The sequence below is a fragment of the Gobio gobio genome, assembly GCF_949357685.1.
Source record: "Gobio gobio genome assembly, chromosome: 1".
NCBI lineage: Eukaryota > Metazoa > Chordata > Actinopteri > Cypriniformes > Gobionidae > Gobio > Gobio gobio.
The window spans coordinates 55,040,725-55,062,375 of record NC_137097.1 but is presented as its reverse complement, the minus strand read 5'-3'; the positions used below and the strand labels follow the sequence as shown (position 1 = coordinate 55,062,375).

The following is a 21,651-nucleotide window of genomic DNA, read 5'->3' as shown; positions in this document are numbered from 1 at the left end:
AATTAATCTGCGAATCACATGCGTTCTGAATCGCTGTGCAGCTGCCCATATGGATCACGGAGCATATCCTGCGATGTGACTACTTCAGATGCACACATCGCGATATCGATGCTGAAACGATATATCGTGCAGCCCTACTTTGGATCAGTTTAATGCATGCTTGCTGAATAAAAGCATTTCTTTAAATATAAAAAAGGGGAAAAAAAGCAATTTTCTCAAACCTTTGAGCGGTAGTGTATATTGATAAATGGCAGTATTTAACCACCAAATATTAATATTCTCCTAATATGTTCCAGTCCAGTGTGATGACTCAAATGAGTCAGTCAATCTTTTTATGAACCAATTCATTAAAATGAACCATCTGGATTAACCATTTCACTAAAATGATTTGGACTTCCCAACATTTCTTTAGAGAGATGAAGGAAAGTCCCTTGATATTGATTCAGTTTGCTGGTGTGTAATACAAAGTGATGTCTTACATTGTTACGTTATACTGCTACTTTTTACTGGAACGAAAACTATTGAATGAAATCAGATCTGATCTGCTGTCATGCTAGTAAACATAACACGAAATTGAACCTTTTTGTTATTGAAACAAATAGTTTTTGAAATGAATACTTTTTTTGTGTAAGTAATTCGTAAACTGACGATATTAATGCATTTGTACAGTGTCAGTGACGATCATGTTATTACTCTTTGTTAGTGCATGTGCCAGAGAGGAGGGGAGGGCTTTCTTATGAAGTGTGGTTAATTGAGGGTGACTATGGTAAGGATTCCTCTCTGCTCTGTGGTCGTCCCATGAGGCACGTCCCCAGTCGCTCCAGTTTTCATGTAGAGCAGCTCCCAGTCTCCTCCTCGTGTGGGTCTTTTCATCTCTCCGCGAGAAACCGCAGGCCTTAAATACAGCTACATATTTAAACGCTGCTAATTAAGATCTCCAGACTCTTCTCGTTTGTGCAAGGTTAAACATGGAAAACGATGAGATTAGCATGATAGGAGAGCATTATGATTATTTCCCTGCAATGTGTTCAGACATAAGATCGTTAATCAAAAGTGGAAGCCTTTGAAACGTGTCCATTGGCAGGGTCGAGTCACACGTCACTCTCGGTTGTGTAGATCATATTAAAGCTAATCTCACTGCTGCAGGGTATTGAACTTACTGACCACGCGCTTGCTATTTTGTTTGACATCTAGAGTTTGATACTGTAAAAACAAAAGATTATTCACTTGTGCTAATGCAGCGCTAGTCAATGCTGACAAAGCACATACCCAGATCTCAAGACATTTTTCTGGTATATCTGAAACTCAAGCAGAAAACAATGTTTGCTCATATAGGCTATTTTACGATGGCTAGTCATACTTCTAATTTTTTTTAAAATTTAAATTCTAATTTACCCTCAATTGATTTTAACATAATGTGAATCTGCATTAATACTATCTATCAGTCAGTCATATCCGACTCTTGGTGATTCTATGTCCATGAATTTTCTTGGCAGTGTTTTTTTCCGAGGTAGGTTGCCAGGTCTTTTCCTAACCCTCCACATTACATGGCTTGGGACTCACACACGCATTCACACCTAAGGCCAATTTGGCATGTCCAATCCACCTAACCTGCATGTATTTTGGATTGTGTGGGGGAAACTGGAGCATAAGGGAAGGAACCCACACTGACACGGGGAGAACCATGCTAACTCCACATGGAAAGGACTCTTAGCTCGAACCAGGGTCCTTATTGCTGTGAAGCGACAGTGCTACCCACTGACCCGCCATGCATTAATACTCACTTATAATTAATTTGTTATAAATAAAATTGTTTTAATTTGTGTCAGTCAATTTTCAGTTAAAAAGGAAAATAATCAGCAGCGATAACGTACACTACTGTTCAAAAGTTTGGGTTCGGTAAAAGTTTTTTTTTATTTTTTTATTATTATTATTTTTTATTAACATCATTATTACTCCAGTCTTCAGTGTCCCATAATTCTTTAGAAATACTTCTGATATGATGATTTCATGCTCAAGAAATATAAGACTGTATGTCTAATAAAAGTATTCATTTTCTTTAAAAAAAAAAAAATAATCATACTTAATACTTTTAAATGGTAGTATAAAGTATTTAATTATATAAAAAAGGCTTTGATATGGGATTAATAATAATAATTTAGAAAGATAATGTATAATTCAACTGAGTTCACACAATTATTGTATCCTAATTGTTGCTCTATATAAACATGAAGGATGTTTTTAAATATTGCATCTGCTCTTGCCTCTTGCTGACAAAGCACAAAAATGCAGCGTCCTCCCCATAGCCATTGAAATGACATGGTTTCTTACATAGCAGTTATCATGAAAAGCATTACCCATCATTTCCTGTGCCAGCTGCTTGGTTAAATGCACATAAAGCTGCCTCGCTTAAACTATATTATCTGTTAACATCTGCTCACTCATTTTGACCTGTCAGTTTATTACATTTTGTGCGTCTTGCAGCAGCTTATGTGAGGTTTGTTTGTCTTGTGAGGAAGTGACAGATGCTCTGCTGTGATGAGATCTGGGAGAGGCGGAGTGAAAAAAAACAACTGCAAAGTGTGTATCTCCATAGCAACATGCTTAGTCTGGGACCTGGGGATGCACAAGGCTTCACAAGGTGTCTGTGTAAGTGCCACCCTAAGGACAAATGCTCCATGTGTTTGGCTCCTGGGGACGTGCATAAATAGGGGATACCCTCTGCACTCTGAGGCTGAAAATTATCTCATTTACTGAATTCATGGACAAATTCTGTCGTGTTTACAGATAAAAAGATATGTTGTGTTTCGCTGCTTTAGAAATATTTTCTCAGGAAGGAATGTAAATGGGGGTTAGAAATTATGAAAAATAATTGCTATGATGAAGAGATACATGAGTGAGATTTTAGTGAGAGAAACTGATTGCCCAATGACAATTTGTCTTTTAAATTTTGAGAGGGAGAGAGACACTCTTGCCACAGAACAGGGTTTCCACAGTCCTGGAAAACCTGGAGCTTTCAGGCATATTATTTTCAGGCATGGAAAAGCCATAGAAATTTCTAGGTGTAGATCAGTGATTCTCAACCAGGGGGCCTCGGCAAACTTACAAGGTGGCCTCAATATGACTTAAAATTATTTCAAGGCATTAAAATAAGTTAAAATACCTAAAAAAAAAAAGTATATATTAAAAAAAATATATACATTTTATGAATATACATTTTTATACAAACACATACCAAGCATTTTCTCAACAATGTTATGATTTTTTTTTTTGTATAGATGCAAATCATTTAAATGTTCACCAAAACTTTTTTTATATGACTGAATAAATAGAACTTTTTGTTTTCTCCAAACCATCTTGTCAGTTGAACATGATTTTAGTTTATTTTAGTATAACTATCATTGTAGGCTATGCTTTACAAACTCTATATAATTTTTGGGAAAATGAGGATGATTTAAAATAGAGCATGGCAAAACATTTACAACAGAGTCTGTCAAAGTGACAGATAATGATTTGGTAGCACAATATCTGCCTGTACTCTCCTCCGCAGATGGCCACTAACGTGCCATTGAGAGAGAGCAACTTTCAATTAAATTGACCTCAAAAACCTGTTCTCTCTGTGAGGTCTGGTTCACATCTCCACATCACAATGCCTTTGTCTTGTCTTATAACTCACTCGCAGTCTGAAATCGGTGCTGGAAAGTGCTTTTGATCAAAATAAATCCACTCAGCACTTTTTGGCCTGATATTGGAAAGCCTGTCATTACGCGTTAGCAGCATGTGCGGAGTGTGTCTGTAGTAGGAGGTGCAGTCAGTGTGCTGTAATTACATTCAAGGTGTCTCCTCTGTACTTAGACTGGGCTCAGGTCCTGTAATTTCAGCCTACCAAGACATGTTACACCATTCTTGTACCTTTAGTGCTTTCATCTGTCCTGTGAAGTCAAAGAATTGAACATTTAATGCAGGATTTAATTTCTCATCAGACAGTAAATGAAGCTGTCTTCGTGAAAGCGAGAGAGATCTGTGGTGCACCGTGAGATGGAAAATACTCCCTCGGGCTGATATAATATGCTTGTGTTTTTTTTCCTCTTTGAAATGAAATGCTTCTTAATTTGCTGAGAATTCAGAGTGCATTTGGGCTGTTTCGCAACAGACATTTTTAATATCTAATGCGGCTTCCCCAAAACAAGCTGATGTTTGCTTTTTCCGGTGTCAGTCTTTTCTTCTAGAGCAGTGCTTGGTTTTTTTTGAGACCGCATCAAATGAACAACCCAGGTGTTTTTTTTTTTAAATGATTTATCTGCCTTTTTTTTTTTTTTTTTTTTGATAAAATAATATTCATAGATGAATAAGCTTTTGCATTTCTGCACAAGCAGCCTTTGTTTAGTGTTGCATACAGTAGAACAATGGCGATTTAAAAGAATTTTCCGGGATCAATAAGTTAATGTATATCGACCGCAATTAATGGCATAATGTCCATTACCATAGATAATCATTTCTATCTTTCTTTCTTTTTTAAGTAACAGTAAAGGCCTGTTCACACCGGGACGATTTTCGCACGCGTTTATCGCCGACGTTTAACGCCTCGGGACTAAACAATGGGCGCCAATGTGAGTGTTCACACCGACGCGCAAAACGCCAGGCGTAAAAGCGTCATTTTTAAAAAAACGCCTCGGGTTCGTTTTTTTATTTTGACGCGGCGCGTAAAAAACTAGTCGACCAATGAGATCGGCGCTTTTGTTCACGTGCCTGGAGCTGCTGAAGTGACAGTAAAACACGACTTGGTGGCGCTCAAGCACAAAACGCTCTTGCCGAGCACACATTGATACGACGAAGAAGTAGTAAGTAGACAAAGAAGAAGATGGGCTGCTAATGCTGCTTGCCAGTTAGCAAAAAGTGTGTGAATGGTTTTGTCCATATACATATGTCTATGGTTTTGGCAAGCACGTAAATACCGTCTCTCTTCTCCTTCTGTGTGACAAGCGAGTGTCAGAGGCTTAAAGTGCCGCAGCACCATCTTGTGTACCGGGAGCGCATCGACTGAATGTGCACGTTCACTCGGCGCAGCGCCAGTGAAAATCGCTTGGGTGTGAACACTCAAGACGCGCCGAAAAACGGCACGAAAAACGCTGGCGATAAGCGCGCGCGATATTCGTCCCGGTGTGTACAGGCCTTTAGGCACTTTAAATGGAAATAGATGGGGTCATGCACTTGCACAATGTTGGTGTCAAAGCAGAAATGTAAAACTCATGTTTCTGTTAAAGCACTTGCATGAATTATTCAGTTATAAAAGCAATCTTTTTATTTTAGTTGAAAAGTTGTCTAAATTGTCATTCTTGTCTTGGGACTACTATTCAGGGCCAATGAACTAGTTATTCATCAATGTAATGCATGTAAAATGTTGTCTTGTATCCACTGGCTTATCATGTTGTTGTTTTTTATTGTGTACATGCATACTTCCACTGTAAATAGTTTTTTTTTAAACGCATGTTATATTATGATAAATCACAATTTACAGTGAAAGTATGCATGTGTACAATTATTTGTATTATTGTTGTCATTAATATGATATATCTATTGTTGTTGTAGTTATTATTAATGTTTTTATTAGTAATTATTATGCCGCAAATATTGTTAGATATTTGCATTGAACCCATAATATAACACAAAACAGATCCTTGCCAGATCTCAGTATCAGGGGTCTTGCGAGTTGCCTTAATGCTTTTACACGTGAGAGTGTTTATCAGAGCAACAAAGCTTTAAAATAAGTCTCAGTAAACTGGTTAAAGGGTTTTTCGTTCACATGAATCTCCTAACGGTGTAATTGTTTGAGGATTTGTGTTGTGTATCCGTGTGTCTAGTGTTCAGAGAGCTGGATTTAGATGCATACACACCCAGAATCTTTTTTTTTCCCCCTTGTCTCCCATTCGAGGACTCGTTGCATCTCCCTCCCCCTTCCACTCACTAACCTCCCCTCGCCAGTGCTGCGTTGTGATTGGACAAGTGCTGACAGTTTCCACAGAAGCTTCTAGAATACCCTTCATCAAAAAGGCCTGACTGCAGCCATTTTTCATGGCCCCGGGGTAAAAGTGTAAATGAGCAGGTACTTCCAGTATAATCAGGAGAAATTAGCCATGTGTTTAGCAGTCCTTATGCTTTCTGTAACGCGTTCATAATCGACTATTACAATGGCACGTATGTGAGAGGAGTGGAGGAATCTGTAGCGATTGGTCGACCAGCTTGTGGCAGGCAGGCTGAGCTGGACTTAATCGGGGATTGGCGTCACCGATTCCAGCTTAGCACTGCGACTGCGCCTCTGGAGAGCGTCTGTGCTGCAAACATGCCATGAAAGAGAGCAAGGGGCCACGACTGGGGGAGGGACTTGCATGTGAGGGAGAGAGAAAGGGAGAAATTGAAAGGACATGTTCACGCTAGCTCAGGATTCATGTTTTCATGTAGCGTTCAGGCTGCGTCACACTGGGCCTCTCCAGTGCATAATCTATAGTGAATGTTGAGCCTCTTTCTCAGCCTATTGAAAGAAGCAGTGGATGCTGGAGAATGTAGTTCACCTGATTACCACAAACCTTCTTTAGTAAGGAACTTTAGTAAGTGCTTTAAAAGACCCTAAAGGAAACGCCATATTTATACTGACACAAATGTGAAAGGCAGCTGAGTTCTTATGTCAAATCCAATCTACCGAGAGCAGCGCAAATTAGTGTCTGTTTTTTGGGGGGGCGGTAAATAATGGCACAAATAGCAGTAAATTGACGAGCACAAACCTTAGTAAATCGTCTTGCATGATTCATTTAAATACCCTCCTCCCATAAGTTTTGCATCTGAAAGGGGAACTCCTACAAATGCATTTGCAATAAGGTCAGCTGCCAAATTAACTCTGTCGACGCCTTTTTAGCGCAAATTTTTGACTGCGTGTCTTCTGTAAATCCTGACAGTCACTTTTCAACACCTTGCGCTGGCACAAGCTGTTAGTAAATCTGACCCTTGATGTTAGGTGTTGGCAGCCAAAATATGGAACTTGTTACATCCATTGCATTCCCAAGTGTAGTCCAAGTATTTGCTTTTTTATTAAAGCACATTAAATTCTTGTTAGCAGGTCTTTAGCCCAAACACATGCACTACACTTTACCTCAAAAACACCAATGTAACAGAACACTAAACATGAATGAGTCTTTCTCTTTTCTCATCTTGGTAAAAACCGCATAAAAGAACACTTTGTAAACATTTACTCTCCCTATCCAGTCCCATGCAAAGCATGATGGGTTGTGGAAATCTTGTTCCCCGTTTAAACAATGCTACTTAGGCCCCGTCCACACGAAGCCAGAACTTTCCCAATCCAATCTTCTTCTTTTTTTCGTTTCAAGAAATATCTGCGTACACACGAGAGCATGAAAATGGCTCAAAACGATGTAGTATACATGCCAGGCCAGTATGTGGCACTGTAATTCTGCCACAGAAATACACTAAAAACGGAGAAGAAGAGTTGTGGCTAGAAGGGGTACGGCAACAGTCGGAGGTGAGGTAAAATCTCACAATAAAATAACAATAAATAAATTTGCTACTTACCAGATGTGTTTTATTAACGCATACACCTACCCCAACCGTAAACATACCCTTACAATAATGCAAATACAGTAATTAAACAACGCAGTATTGATGTGCGCATGCCCAGTGCCCGTAGTTGTATTCCTTCTAGTCTTCCCCGCGCAGGACGTGGTGTGTTGACATCACCGTTTCACAAAATATACGGATTGGCTGTATACACGAAACCGCAAGGGTGTCGTTTTCAGATTTATCCACTTTAGGACCCGGTTTCAAAAAATAGCGGTTTCAGTCTCCCAAAACGCCGGATCCGTGTGGACGAAACGTCAATACGATAAAAAATGTATACACATACAGTGATACGCGTCTCCGTGTGGACGGGCCCTTAAACACAATGAAATAATTAGTGTAGTTGCACCTCTAATGGATTAAGTGGTTGAACATGATGAATTTAAATCAAAATATTTTTTTACAAGCATCAAAATCTCTCTTGAGTGTATTTTCAATGTTTTGTTCAGTGAACACTTGACACCAAATAGAGAACCCTGTAACCCATTGAACAGACTGTACTAGTCAATCATGTCATTGAGTCATTCTCCCTACACTCAAACTTCTGTAGTCATTTAAGATTCAGTTATGTAATTTGCTGTGCTTTATCCAACGAGTAGCTAATTCCCTCATAAAGTATACAGTCTTGTACCTTTGCCTTTTTTTATATACGTAAACTTTAAAATGCGTACTTAAAACTTAACTAATATATTTACAGTTGCAGACCTGTTTTTTGGTTGCGGACCCAAACGTTTTGTTGTTCGTTCGACAAGGTCTTTGTGTGAATAATTTCAGTGCATCAGTGAAGAAATATATTTTGAATGTATTTTAATATTTCACCCTCTGTCACAAAAATTCAGAAGCTCCTAAAAATCAATAAAAGTCCAAAAATCCACAAAGTAGATTTATCAAATAGTTTTTAGGTTTTTTTCCTCCAAGCTTCTGTTCGACCACCAGACAGTGGTTGATCCCCCAGCAGAATATGCATCTCCCCCATCTTTGAGATAGGAGTGTTACAAAAGTCCAGCACTCATTCACACAGATGTTTGTTCTCCCACTGCTTCATCTTTGCCTCTGCCTCAGGCGGAGATCTGCCTGGATCAGGCTCTCTGATGGCTAATTGTGTAACTGTTTCTACCTCCTCCACAATACTGAGGCATTAAGAGAAAAACACGTTTGTTTCGTTTCTTTTCGTTTCCCTCCCCAAGAGCTCCTCTGCGTCTAGACTGCCTGTGATTGGAAGAGACAAGCGGACCGACATCCTCAATGGTCTCGCACCCGCTCATCCCTCCTGAATCCTCTCATAGCCGTCCCTCTAAAGACAGATCCTGTTTGCTTTCATTATGGCATGTGCTAAAATTAACTTTGCTTCCTTCTCCCCCTTCTCTCTCTCTCTCTCTCTCTGTCTGTCTTTCTCTCGCTCTTTCATCTCTGTGTCCACAGTGCCAGATTCTGCCAAGCCCAGCCCCACCCTTCCTCCCCCCACCAACCCCAGCACCGCCATCAACCCGTCCGTGCCCTCAGCCAGTAGCAGCACTGGTGGCAATGGCAAGCGTGCACCCTCCGGCAACCAACAGCAGCAGCAGCCGGCAGCCCCTCGCTACCCGCCCAGAGAGGTGCCCCCTCGTTTCCGTCAACACGAACACAAGCAGCTTCTGAAGCGGGGCCAACCTCTGCCCACCGGGAGCACGGCTCTTGCGCAGCCAGTGTCCGCCAGCCTTACGCCTCAGCCCTTCTCCTGCCAGACCCACCCAGGTCAGCCTCTCCTCCATGATGCACACAGGACAGCATGATGAGTCAGGGTGCAGCCCAGAAAAATCTCACGCCCTTTGTGTTGGCAAAAGTTGGTGACCATGTGGTCTGTTTTGTTATGTAATGTTGAAGGAAAGTGGATGAGCTGGTTGTGGTCGTTTGGATGCTGGTTTGTACAGGCTGTGGTGATATAGGCCCTTGCTCGTACAGCATTGAGTGTGATATAATAATGCAAAACTGCTTTCTTAATAAGCGATCTACCAGTGAGTTAATAAATGGAGACTTGGCAACAAAACCAATTACAAAAAAGCAGAAAAAAAAGAAAAAGATGATGAGAAGTTTTCTCACTGCATACTCTAAGCGGGAGACGAATGGTTTCGAGAAGGTTTTTAATATTGAAGTCACCTAGAAAATAAAATTGACAAATCTTTTTTTTTTTTTTTTTATGGAACACTGCAGTATAATTAAGAGTGCAATTAATCATAAAATCCTTTATTTACCCAGCCCTATTCATTTACTCAACAATATACCCAAGAATCAAATCGGAATTGAATTTAAATTGTGAATCGGAACTGAAACAAATAAGGAAAACTATATTCAGGCCTAATATTAGACTTTAATTAAAAATCCATATTTTTACCATTCACACAACACATTTTGCCATTAAAAAAATGCAAGATATAAGCAGTAGAATTAAGACGTATTTTTTTGTAATATTTGTTCTTATTTTAACTTGGGTACCGCATTTTTACAATGATGTTTTGCAAGATGCGTAGCACAAAAGTCAAATATGACGGTCTAGCGCATGTTTACATAGACAAACAATGTAGAAGTAGCACAGTGGAATGAAAAAATGCATTCTGTGTGAACAGCCCCTAATGAGTGTGGCACAAAAGATGTGGTTTAATAGGCAGTAAAATGGACTTATAAATTCATCACACAGACAGGGTTCTGTTGAAATCTCCTGCTGACATTTAATCACAGTCTTTTTGTTATATAGTGTTGTTTGAACTCATTCATGTGTGCATGTGAAGTAGGTAGTAGTGGATGCTGCTTTTTTCCTCCGCTGTCTCTGTTTTGCAGTCGAAGAAAGCTAGGTGGAGAGAAACAGTCATGCTGAGCTGTTCTTTGCTACTTCCTGTGTTTGGAGGCGTGTGGGTGTGCCAAGAGTGTTGTAGTTTGTACGTGGACTTGGCAGTCTTCAGCTGTGTCTGTGGCTTCTCGATTGCTGTGGCGGAGTGAAAGAATGGGTTTGAGGGGAGAAGGGAGAGATGGCAGACGATCAGCTCTGTGGGCAGAAGTGATTCACAGCTTACAGTAAATGTGCATGATTCTGAAAGAGTCTCCTTTGTTTTGGGAGGAGAGAAGAATAGTCCTTGTGCTGACCCATATGTGCCATACAAGAGTATTGATTGGTTCTGCTCTGAAGCAGGGGTATTTAACATATTTTTAGGGCAAGGACCAATTAGGTGATGACATGGAGCAAGGACCTCCCTGATACAAAATGTCAAACAGAGTTTCATATTAAGCATATAGCCTTCGATATTAATAGAAGATCATTTAAGTAAGCAGAAATTCCGAAATGTACCTTAACATATTAGAGGAAGATGCTGATATCTCGATTGAATTTATGCTTGAAGAATGCGCTTCCACAGCAATTGGATGATTAACAGCAGTTGGCGGTTAAAGCTTTCTATGCACAATTTGATTTGATGAAAGTCACGAGACTGATTATTCTCTCCCTATCCAATCACGTTGATGGATAAAAATATAATTAAAAACAAGCAAGTAACAGAAATAGAGGAGTAAAAGTACAGATACAACACTTAAAAGGGTACTTCAGCGCTGGGAAGATGAATGTGCATTTAAACTGGGTCATTTATGTAGTAGAAATGTGAAATTATTTTTGAATTTGGTGCCTTCTAGACTAAGAAAAGACAGAAAATGTATTTTCGTCTCATGTGGATGAACTCCCAGAATGCACTTGCTTCGCTGCCCTACAAGGCCACTCCCAAAGCCAAGGCTACTGGTTACATCTCTTGCCCACCGCGGCACCGCCCCCACCATCGTTTTGGTATTCATATTAATAAAATTTTTTCGTTTAGTTAGAGAATAGACACTACAGTTAAAAACTGAACAAATTTTTTCAATAACGTGTGAGTGAGCCAAACGAAAGGCACGGCACAGACGCAGCAGGAGTCAGACTTCATTCATCACAAGAGCGAAGAGCTGAGCAGAGCTGAGGTAAGCGCGGCAGTCATTCACGACGCGTGTCCAGTCTGCCGCGTTATCAGATCATGCCTATGGCAGCTAAACTTTCATTGGAAGTCATTGAAAAGTTGAAACACTCACTTTGCTCCGCACCGCTCCGTTATTAATGCCCGACCCGAGCGGTAGCGGCCGTATGCATTTACATTTTGTGAGTGAGATCCCACCCCTATGGACGGGTTGATAACATGCGGAACTAGCTCCCTCTACTAGCTGTAGTTTTAGCCTCTGGCCAAAAAATCCTCCAATGACGCAAAATGACGATATTTGCGTCATCTGAGAATTTTTTCCAGAAATAAAATGCATAATTCTCTCGTCTCAGGGGGACATGAGGGGGGAAAGTACGATAATTCGAATATACTATCGATTTTCTACTGATACAAAGCTTAATGCTAAATCGCTGAAGTAACCCTTTAAAATGTACTCAAGTAAAAGTACAACATTTTTAAACTACTCAAAGAAAGTAAAATTTCTGATAAAAACTACTTAATGACAGTAACATGAGTATTTTTAATTTGTTACTTCACATCCCTGTTTTCAAGCCATTTCGTGCAAATAGTGCTCCATTTATAATCACTAAAAGCTGTCACTCCTTCAATGAACGCTCACACAGTTCCGTTATATTAATCTCTTATTAACATAATATCAACTCTTGAGGATTAGTGCGCATGCAGAACTCTCAGCATTGGACAACACTTGAGCGGTGAGTGGATTCTAACTTCAACAACTGTGATTGACCAATTGGGTTGTGGAAATCAACAAACATGTCTGTGATTGGCTACATTACTCACACGTTGGAATTTGAACCATTTGAAGAGCATATAAACACCCTGCGGGTGTCGCTGTTGGACAGTGTTACCTTATAAAAATGAGTGACTTTTACACTTTTTAATGTCACATTTTGTAATATTTCATTGTTTTATTTTTTTTATATATTGATTATTTTAGACACTGCCTCCTCGTAGGAGGAAACGTCCCTGATGTAAATGTCACTTCTGAAATTTTGCAGCGTGTAATTAGCTGTCGGTCCTCTTAAAAGCATGAAAAACAAAACTTTTATTCAATGAATTATATAGCCCCGAAAGCATGCAAAGACCGCTCCCTTTTCAATCTGAACAAAATTCCATTAAAATCAATAAAGTTGTCTACACTGCTTAATTAATCTCTTACTTTGTCTTTGCTAATGAGAGGATTCGTGAGCTTGCAGAACTCCAGCATTTTGAGCGGTGAATTCTTGACTAAATTAAAAGCCTCTGATTGGCCATTGCATTCAAGAGATCAACAAACATGACTGTGATTGGCTACATTTCCTACCTCTGCAAAAACACATTGTAAATGGAAACATTTGACATTCTCCAGAGTAGGGCTGCCCCCTAATAGTTGACTAATCGTTAGTCGACTAGAAGAGGCTTGGTCAAACAAAATTGTATTAGTCGGTTAGTCGCAGAAAAAAACCCCCCTCCACTTTACAAGTCTGTTAACTAAGATAAATGTGCGCTATTATTATCTTATCTTACTGCATCACCAGTGCGATCACTTGCATTTAACTTAAAATACTCTGACATTTTTGGTCATACAGATAAGAGTAATGCAAACTGTAAAGGATCTACTTTTAGTTCTGTAAACTCACAATAACAACAAAACGTTGAGCTTTTGTCAAATAAAGAAAACAGACAGAAACTGAACTTAAGCAACAAAAATGAACCGAAACGCAGCGTATACTTGCCTCACAGACATGAGAAATATATCTATAAAAAGCTTGAATTGTTAAGCAATTGTCAACCAATTCAAGTGGAAAACAAACATGATCAGATTATGTAATCTGTATGAAAGTGCTTATAAGCACGTCTACTGCGGAGATGACAAGCCAGCATCGTCAACTTAATCTCAGCAGCAGAAAACATTATCAATAAATAAATAAAATGTTTAGACAGTCTCCTTCTGTTTTTTCACAACACACTCATAATCATTACATTTGCCGGTGTGCCGTGCCAAGCTTTATGTGTGCTTTTGAGTGCTGGTTATTAATACACCGATCAGGCATAATATAATGACACTATACCTTCCTTATATTGTGTTGGTCCCCCTTTTGCTGCCAAAACAGCCCTGACCTGTCGAAGCATGGATTCCACTAGACCCCTGAAGGTGTGCTGTAGTATCTGGCACCAAGATGTTAGCAGCAGATCCTTTAAGTCCTGTAAGTTGCGAGGTGGGGCCTCCATTGATCGTACTTGTTTCTTCAGCACATCCCACAGCAGAGGTGTAAAGATTACCTGAAAACCATAGTTGAGGTTTCACTCCCTACGTGCATCAATGAGCCTTGGCCGCCCATGACCCTGTAGCTGGTTCACCACTGTTCCTTCCTTGGATCACTTTTTATAGATACTGACCACTGCAGACCCGGAACAACCCACAAGAGCTACAGTTTGGGAGATGTTCTGACCCAGTCGTCTAGCCATCACAATTTGGCCCTTGTCAAACTCGCTCAAATTACGCTTGCCCATTTTTCCTTCTTTTATCAAATCAACCTTGAGGACAAAATGTTCACTTGCTGCCTAATATATCCCACCCACTAACAGGTGCTGCTATCTGTTGTTCACTTCACCTGTCAGTGGTCATAATGTATGTTATGCCTGATCTGTGTATATAGGCAATTAAAGGCTCATTATAATGATTTATGGCTTATGTGATTTTAAGATCGCATTCCATATATGTCAGTCCCAGAATGCATTGTTTTTAATGCTTTAATTGTTTTAAAAATTCATGCTGATTTTTAAAAACCTACCTACACTTGCACTTCTTTCCCTGCTTTCTTCTGTCTCCACTTGTTGAGTTTGCTTTTGGGTATGTTTTGAGCTGACACGTGAACTGAGCTGTGGTTCCGCTTAATGTTACTTAACGGACATTGGGAGCCTAGCAAGTAATAAGAGCTCCCAGCTTTCTGTGTGTGTGTGTTTTTACAGGAAGCCGCTGGAATTTAGCCGAATGGCCCACAGCTCTGCTTTAAGCCAGAAGCAGCATCAGCACAGAGGCTGTATTCATTTAGCTTGTCTCTTTTAGCTCTTTTAGCCCTCCCGTCTTTCCTACAGTCGTCACATGGATATCTAATGTAAAACAGCCCAAGGGACAGAAACGCTTTGCCTTCTATCCCCGGAAATGATGGAAGTCAATACATTTTTACTTTAATGTGCCCTGATGCCCCTTTTCCATGTGTTATAATCACGCCTTTAATAGTGTGATTAGATATACAGCTTGTAATGGTGTGTGAATGAGTCGTTATTTAGCAGTAGCGTTTGTTGTTGCTAGAGGCACATACATTACACACTTCACCTTTAAGACCTAGTGTATTTGTTTCTGTATGTAGATTTGAGGTTTTTGTTTCACAGTGTGGCCGGCTGCTCTGTGGAGTGCATTACAACTTACAGGCCTGCTGTTGCAGAAGAATTATCCGCTCATTATGGGCCAGTTTGCCTTGTTCTCTTCGCCCAACCACAGACCTGAGCGCTGGCACTGGTCCCAGCCACACAAACTTTCTCTTTTTTTCCTGTCACGCCCACACAACTTGCATATATCCTACCAACGCCAACATTGTTTTGACCAGGAAGTGAAGTTGACCATTCTAAGAAGGCTCGGGGAATGATAATGAGGACTTTCCCATGTACAATGGAGTGAAGCCTCTCTTCTTTCTAAAATTAATGTAATCAAGAGCTGAAAAAAGATGATGGTAGACTAGTTTGCTTCAAGCCAATACAGCTAGCTTTCTGTTTCTTTAGTTTACAAAAAAAAACATGCACAAACAGGTGAAAATAGGATTTGTCAGCAATTTATATAACAATAACTTGCCCGGTTTATACTGTTTTATTGCCTGGTCTTGATTAGTTGGTTCAGTTCTTATTGTCATGCCTATGTTACATCTGTTCTAGTCGCCCCCTGCTGCCCGATGCTGGTGGTCGCCTAGTGTCTGCCTGTTCCTGATGTCACATCCTGCCGTGGATGAGCGAGAGTGTGGTATAGTACATCAACACGGATGGTTGTTGCATAAGACCCTCATGCATGCTGGCCCCTCCTTCCTCTCTCCCACCAAGCATCTTTGCAACTGACAGCCCCCTGTTCTTCGCCCCACAGTATTGCTGCCATTGATTTGTACATGAATGCATATACAAACACAGGGCAAAAAATTGTACGGATACATATGCTTCCATTCACACTGGATTTGCAGTGGACAGGAATAGAATGCAGAGGTCCTGAGACTTGAGATTTATATAAGAATAGAATTATAGAAAATATTTTAAAAAGCTTAAAAAAAAAAAAAGCAAGCACATAAAATGGTTACTAAAAGTTAAACTGAAATTAAAATGAAAGTGTAAAACTAAAAGCCAACTCAAAAAGTAATAAAAACTATAATATACAAAAACACTAAAACAACACTGGTTTAAATACATTTAGTGCATTTTTGTATAGACAATTTAATTATAGTGCAGATGCCATTTTTAGCATGGTATGAGTATAGTAATAGGTCATTTACATTTACACTCCTGATGTGTTCGGTTTAGTTTAAAGTCGATGTTTCATTTAAGGTTAACAATGCTAATACACTGGAAGCTTCCTTTCAGTGTGAGGAAACTGCAAAGTTTCGGCTTTTTGTTGTATATTTTGTATAAAATATAAAAATAACAATAATAACAAATGACATCCTCTTTGTTTTAAATATTCTTCGATGTTGCCAAGCAATTTCTAGATAGAATTCTGAGTAGAGTTCAGAAAATGTGCAAGTGTGCCGTTGTGTGTTAAAAGGATGTTTGTAGTGCTTAATATTCAGTGGGTAAAAATCTGTCTAGTATTTGTCCGAACTACTTTGTCTCCAACATGGAATTGTAAACTCCATCCTTTCCCCTTCCTCAGCTGCATCATGCTTCCTGGATAGTACTCTGGCACTCTTACTGTAATAGTTACTACAGAAAGACACACACAAAAAAATCCAACCAATAACTATTTAGACAATTAAAACCAAAGCTAACATTTAGATTTTCTTGTTTGAGGTTTTTCATAAAAGGATCATTTGAAGAAAAGGGAATAATCAATAATGATGCTTTGATTACATCATTGCATATTTGGCTGGAAAAAGCTGACACTGAGTTGGAGTATAATAAGAGTCTGTTCTCTTCGGACTTTGGTGTTTTGTCTAAATGGGAGGCGCTGGGATCATTTGTAAACAATGCCCTCCTTGATGCCAAGAGCTAGTGTGCTTTTGTAAGTGTTCATCTCATTTTCGGTTTTTCTATCTCTTCTGTACTGGAGCCATCCCTTCTTTCCTCCCAGCATGCATGCTTTCCTGTCGTCTTTCTGTCTCCTCTGCATCATTAAAGCGCGGGCACATTCTGCACAGACATTTAGCCCTTGGCCACCTGCCCACCTACATGTGAGCCTCATTTGGTGTGTTTATCCTGTTTCCTATTCAGCCATTGAAGTGTTGTTTTCCTCTAAACTTGGGACCGCACCTCTGGTATGCAGAGCTACAACCTCACAAACCCACTGTACTTTTAATATTACAAGAAGAATATTTTTTGTCAGCGATTATGACAGGGAGCCGTGTGTGTATGTTTGCAGTCCTTGCAGTGCAGCCTATGCTCTGAGGCTGGCTTGCTTTTGTGCATCTATTCAGCTCGCTCTATTGTGAGCACCGGTGCTAATTGCAGTCTGAATGGTCTCGGCTAAATGTTTTCTGACAGTTTGAAAGCATGAAAGAAGAGAGGGGCGCACAAGAAAAGGAATCTCTTTTTGTTTTTGTTTTGTTTTTCCCTCCCTTGTAATGGCACAACGGAATGCTCTTGGCTTTAACCTTCAACTCCCATGCAACCCCTTTCCCCTCCCTCACGAGAGAGTCTCCTCTCTGAATCAGGAATAGAGGTAGATATAAATAAAGCCCGGGTGAGGGAACAGAGATCGGATCCTGCCGAAGCCGTGTGGGATGAACGGGGCGGTCGCTCGTGTACTGAGCTGCAGCTCCTTGGCAGCATTTCAAATATGAGCCTCAGAAGCATCGCGAGCAGCAGACATATTGTAACAGGGATGGCCAGTGCTCTGCACGCAGCCTAGCGTTTCTCTCAGGATGGTCGGGCGACATCTCTCTTCAGGTACTTTTCCACTTCTCTGCGACCCCACCCCCTCCAACCTCATAGTACAATCCTCCACGCGCCGATAACAGGCTTTTCCTTTTGCTTTGCTCTCTGCTGTACTGCTGCTGTTTGATTTGGAAGCATACCATTCAAATAACTGCAAATAAAACGCAAATCCCTAAAGCTATTGCATTGCTTTTTAGAGATTAGTGCAGGGCAGAGGTTTGTTGCGCTCCTCTGATAAGCTTTCTTCAGCGAGACACTGTAAGATGTTGATGGCAGCTCTAAGCTTTTTTGGCTTCAGTTCAGATTTGATAAAATGGCGTCCTTTACTACGCAGTGACTCTTCAGAAGGACAGCGTTTTTGTTGGAAATGCACTATCTTCTCTTTTATACACCCCCTCTTTTTTATCTTTAGTTGAAAGTGATTTTTGCGTGGTTGGTGACAGAAAGCTTGGTGTGCACGAACGCTGCTGCTTTGCTCAGATCTGACACAGACTGAGCTGCGCATGCAAAGCCACACAAAAACAACAACAGAGTTGAGCGAGTGCCAGGAGACTGGGCAGCATTTGCCAACTAATTAACACAACAGGATCCTAGTATCCATATGTGGGCATTTGCACTGCTTTCAATGTTGTTATCAATGTGTCAGATCAGATTTAGAATGAACATCTTTGAAAGCAAAGTCTGCGGTTATAACCTGTCAGTCCAGCAGAGGGAGATGCTTGCGGTTGGTAGAACCAAGGCTTTGTGGTGACAGCAATGAAAAATAATGACTCCAGGCTAGCACATACATGTGAACCAGCACATGCAGTTACTGGTGCACTTTTATATGTTATGACCATGCTATCATGCTGATGTAAAACCCAATTTGTCTTGAAGAAGGACAAGAACATTTTTTTGTTCCGTCTAAGCAGATCTCATGTGGAAAATGGTAATTTAGATGAATGATTTTAAGTGTGTTTTTTATGTGAATGTTTCATCATCTGAGAATTTGTATTTGTATAGAAAGTGTTTTAATATATATTTTTTCAAATATATATATTTTTTCTTAAATCTAATTATAATATAATGATGTATTGCTCTGCATTTATACATATAATGCATTTCAAAATAACATGTAGCCCATAAAGAAAAGTATGCCGCCTTATTAATGCAATTAATATATACTACAGGCACAGTATTTTAATGGTTTCTCTTTCTTTCTCTCCAAATCTTTTTTGTAGAGCTGCCCCCACAGAGTGGCCTGGCAGCCCAGTATGAGAATATATCCCTCAATCGCAGTGCCACTACAGCCTCTACCAACAGCTGCAGCGGCTGGGATCCACTGATTATTGACGAGCGCGATACGGAGGCGTGGCCTTCCATTTCATGCAAAGAAAGCCACGCCCCTGCAGGATGCCCCTTGGACACTGAAAGTATCAGTGACATCAGCAGCATGAGCATGGCCACAGGAGCTGGCCAGCAAGGCCATTTCTCCGCCAATCACCCCAGCAAAGCCAATGCCAGCCACTCAGGAGGTCTGCTCTCTAGTCAGGGTGGGGCCAGCAGAGGCTGGGGCTCTGGCCCTTCTCCTGCCAGTGGAGGAGAAGGGAAGAATGAAGTCTCCAGCACATCAGTGGGAGCCAGGGGTTGGGGCTCCTCCAACTTTAACTTGAACTTAAACCCCAATGCCAACCCCTCTGCCTGGCCAGTTCTGGGACATGAAGGGACCGGCATGGGTGGCGGCAGCTCTGGAGGAAGCAACCCTCCTCCTTCTAATCTCTGTAGCCCACCGGGCACTTTGCCCATCCAGGGCTCTAGCAGCAGTGGCAGTATGGGTGGTGCTAATGGAAATTCTGCAGGTAATGGTGGCAGTGGCAATGGCAGCACCACATGGGGTAGCATTGTGCCCAGTGACTCCTCAGAGCCACACTCCACCCCATCCACGAATGTGTCTTTCAGCTCCGAACCTCAGAACCTTAACACTGATGGACCAAATCACACTAAGCAGGAGCCCAGAAGCCCAGGCCACAGCCTGCCTAACTGGGGGGTTGGCCCTGCAGGCATGGGCTCGTTTGTTCAAGCTCCAGGAGGAGCCTCGCAAGTCAATGGAGATGAGGAACCTGTTTGGGGTAATGGAGATGCCAAGTCTGGTGGGGGCTCAAAAGACTCTGGTTGGGACTCAGGGAGCAGCTGGGGAAAAGGAGGTTCTTCGGGCAATTCTGGCTGGGGACAAGCTCCCTCAACTGGGGACTGGGGTAAGCATTCCAACAGTGAGGCCAAAGGATGGGATTCTTCAAGCTCTCCCACCCAAGAGCAGCAGCAAAATTCTTGGGTCCGTGGGCCCAATGCTGCAGCTAGTGAGGGAAGCAGTGACAGCATGGAATGCCATCCTCGCAGGAGGGACCGCTCCTCAAGAGATGAGGATCCCCCTGTTCTGCCAGCCCAGGATATGGACCCTCGGGTTCTGTGCAACACAGGCTGGGGACAAACACCAGTGCGGCAGCACACAGCTTGGGAGACCGAAGAAGCTGCACGTTCAAACCGCAAGAATGACAGTGGAACTGAAGCCTGGGGCTCGTCCTCAAATTCAGCCAATCTAGGACCAACACCAACTTCTGGCAGTGCCAACACAAGCTCTGGCACTACATCCAGACCGGACTCTGGAGGCAAGAATGAGGGCCCCTGCCCTAGTACTGGAGTTGCACCTGGATGGGGCACAGCCATACCATCACCCCAGGCTAGCTCTGGTTGGGCTGATCCAACCAGCAACAAGAAACCTTCTAGTGGCCCTGGAAGTTGGAGCAGTACCCCAGCCGGAGGCCCAGGTGGCAACCTGCAGAAAAGTGGTCAGACTTGGGGTTCAGAGGAAAAGTCTCCTACCTGGGAAGACAGTCATGTTAAAGCCAAACCACAGGGCTGGCCTGAGGGGCACAAACCATCTCACGGATGGGGCAATGGACCTGGAGGAGAAAGTGGGTCTGGAGGAGAATGGGGTGAACCTGGAGATGGAAAGAAAAATGGTCCATCCAGCTCTACCTGGGGTGGAGAGAGTACCAGCTGGAACGAGGCCTCCAGGGGATGGGGAAAGCCTGCCCCGGCAGTAGGGGGAAACTGGGGAGATGCACAACGCCCCAGTGCGCCACCACAAGGATGGAATAACAAGCCTCAGGAGGGCACCAATGGCAATAGTGGCAGTGGAAGCATGGGTTCTTGGGGAGGTCCTAGCTCTGTAAAGCAGAGTGGCTCTGGATGGACTGGAGGAAATGGTGGAGGTGTTAAACCTGACCATACTGGAGAGTCCACTGGATGGGAGGAGCCCTCTCCACCTTCCATCCGCCGTAAGATGGAGATCGATGACGGTACCTCAGCTTGGGGTGACCCAAGCACTTACAACAAGGCAGTCAATCTCTGGGACAGGAATAACCCTGGGATGCAAGGCAAACCAGGACCTGGCAATGCCAACAATGTACCCAACAACCATCATCATCATCATCATCATCCTCCCCACCATAACCAGCCTCCCATGCAGGCTCACAGCCATGGAGGGCCAAACTCAAACAATAATAGCATTTCCCCTGATAATGCTGGCCCACATCAAACGGGACCGCCTCACAATAGAACAACCCACATGAATCCAGGTAAAAAAAAAGGAGACTTTACTTTAACATTTATTGTCAATGACCTTTAACTAGTTAAAATGTATCGCTATACTTTTGATTATATTGCCATACAAGTCTAGAAACAAAAATCTGAGTAACAGTTCATGCTAACAGAATAGTGTTTACATTTAGTCTATGAGTGTAGTTCAACATGGTGTTTGAGCCAGGAGGAAGTGTGTAATTAGAGTTGGGCCGCCATCTGTGGGGAGTATCACTATTCCTCAGCAGGATACTTGGAACAGACCTGACGCCCTCTGCTGTTTGTG

General features: G+C 41.7%; 1 protein-coding gene across 5 annotated transcripts in view; it reads left to right on the top strand.

Moving 5' to 3' along the window:
• Window positions 1–21,651, top strand: part of tnrc6c1 (trinucleotide repeat containing adaptor 6C1) — a 58,490-nt gene that overhangs the window by 21,999 nt on the left and 14,840 nt on the right. For 3 of the 5 annotated variants that reach the window (XM_079822846.1, XM_079822845.1, XM_079822844.1), the window contains exons 4-5: window positions 9,049–9,360; window positions 18,968–21,364. In XM_079822846.1, the coding sequence (XP_079678972.1) occupies window positions 9,049–9,360; window positions 18,968–21,364 (2,709 nt within the window). Of the gene's footprint in view, window positions 1–9,048; window positions 9,361–17,647; window positions 17,760–18,967; window positions 21,365–21,651 lie in introns of those variants that run through there. The other 2 variants (XM_079822848.1, XM_079822847.1) reach the window with 1 other exon arrangement.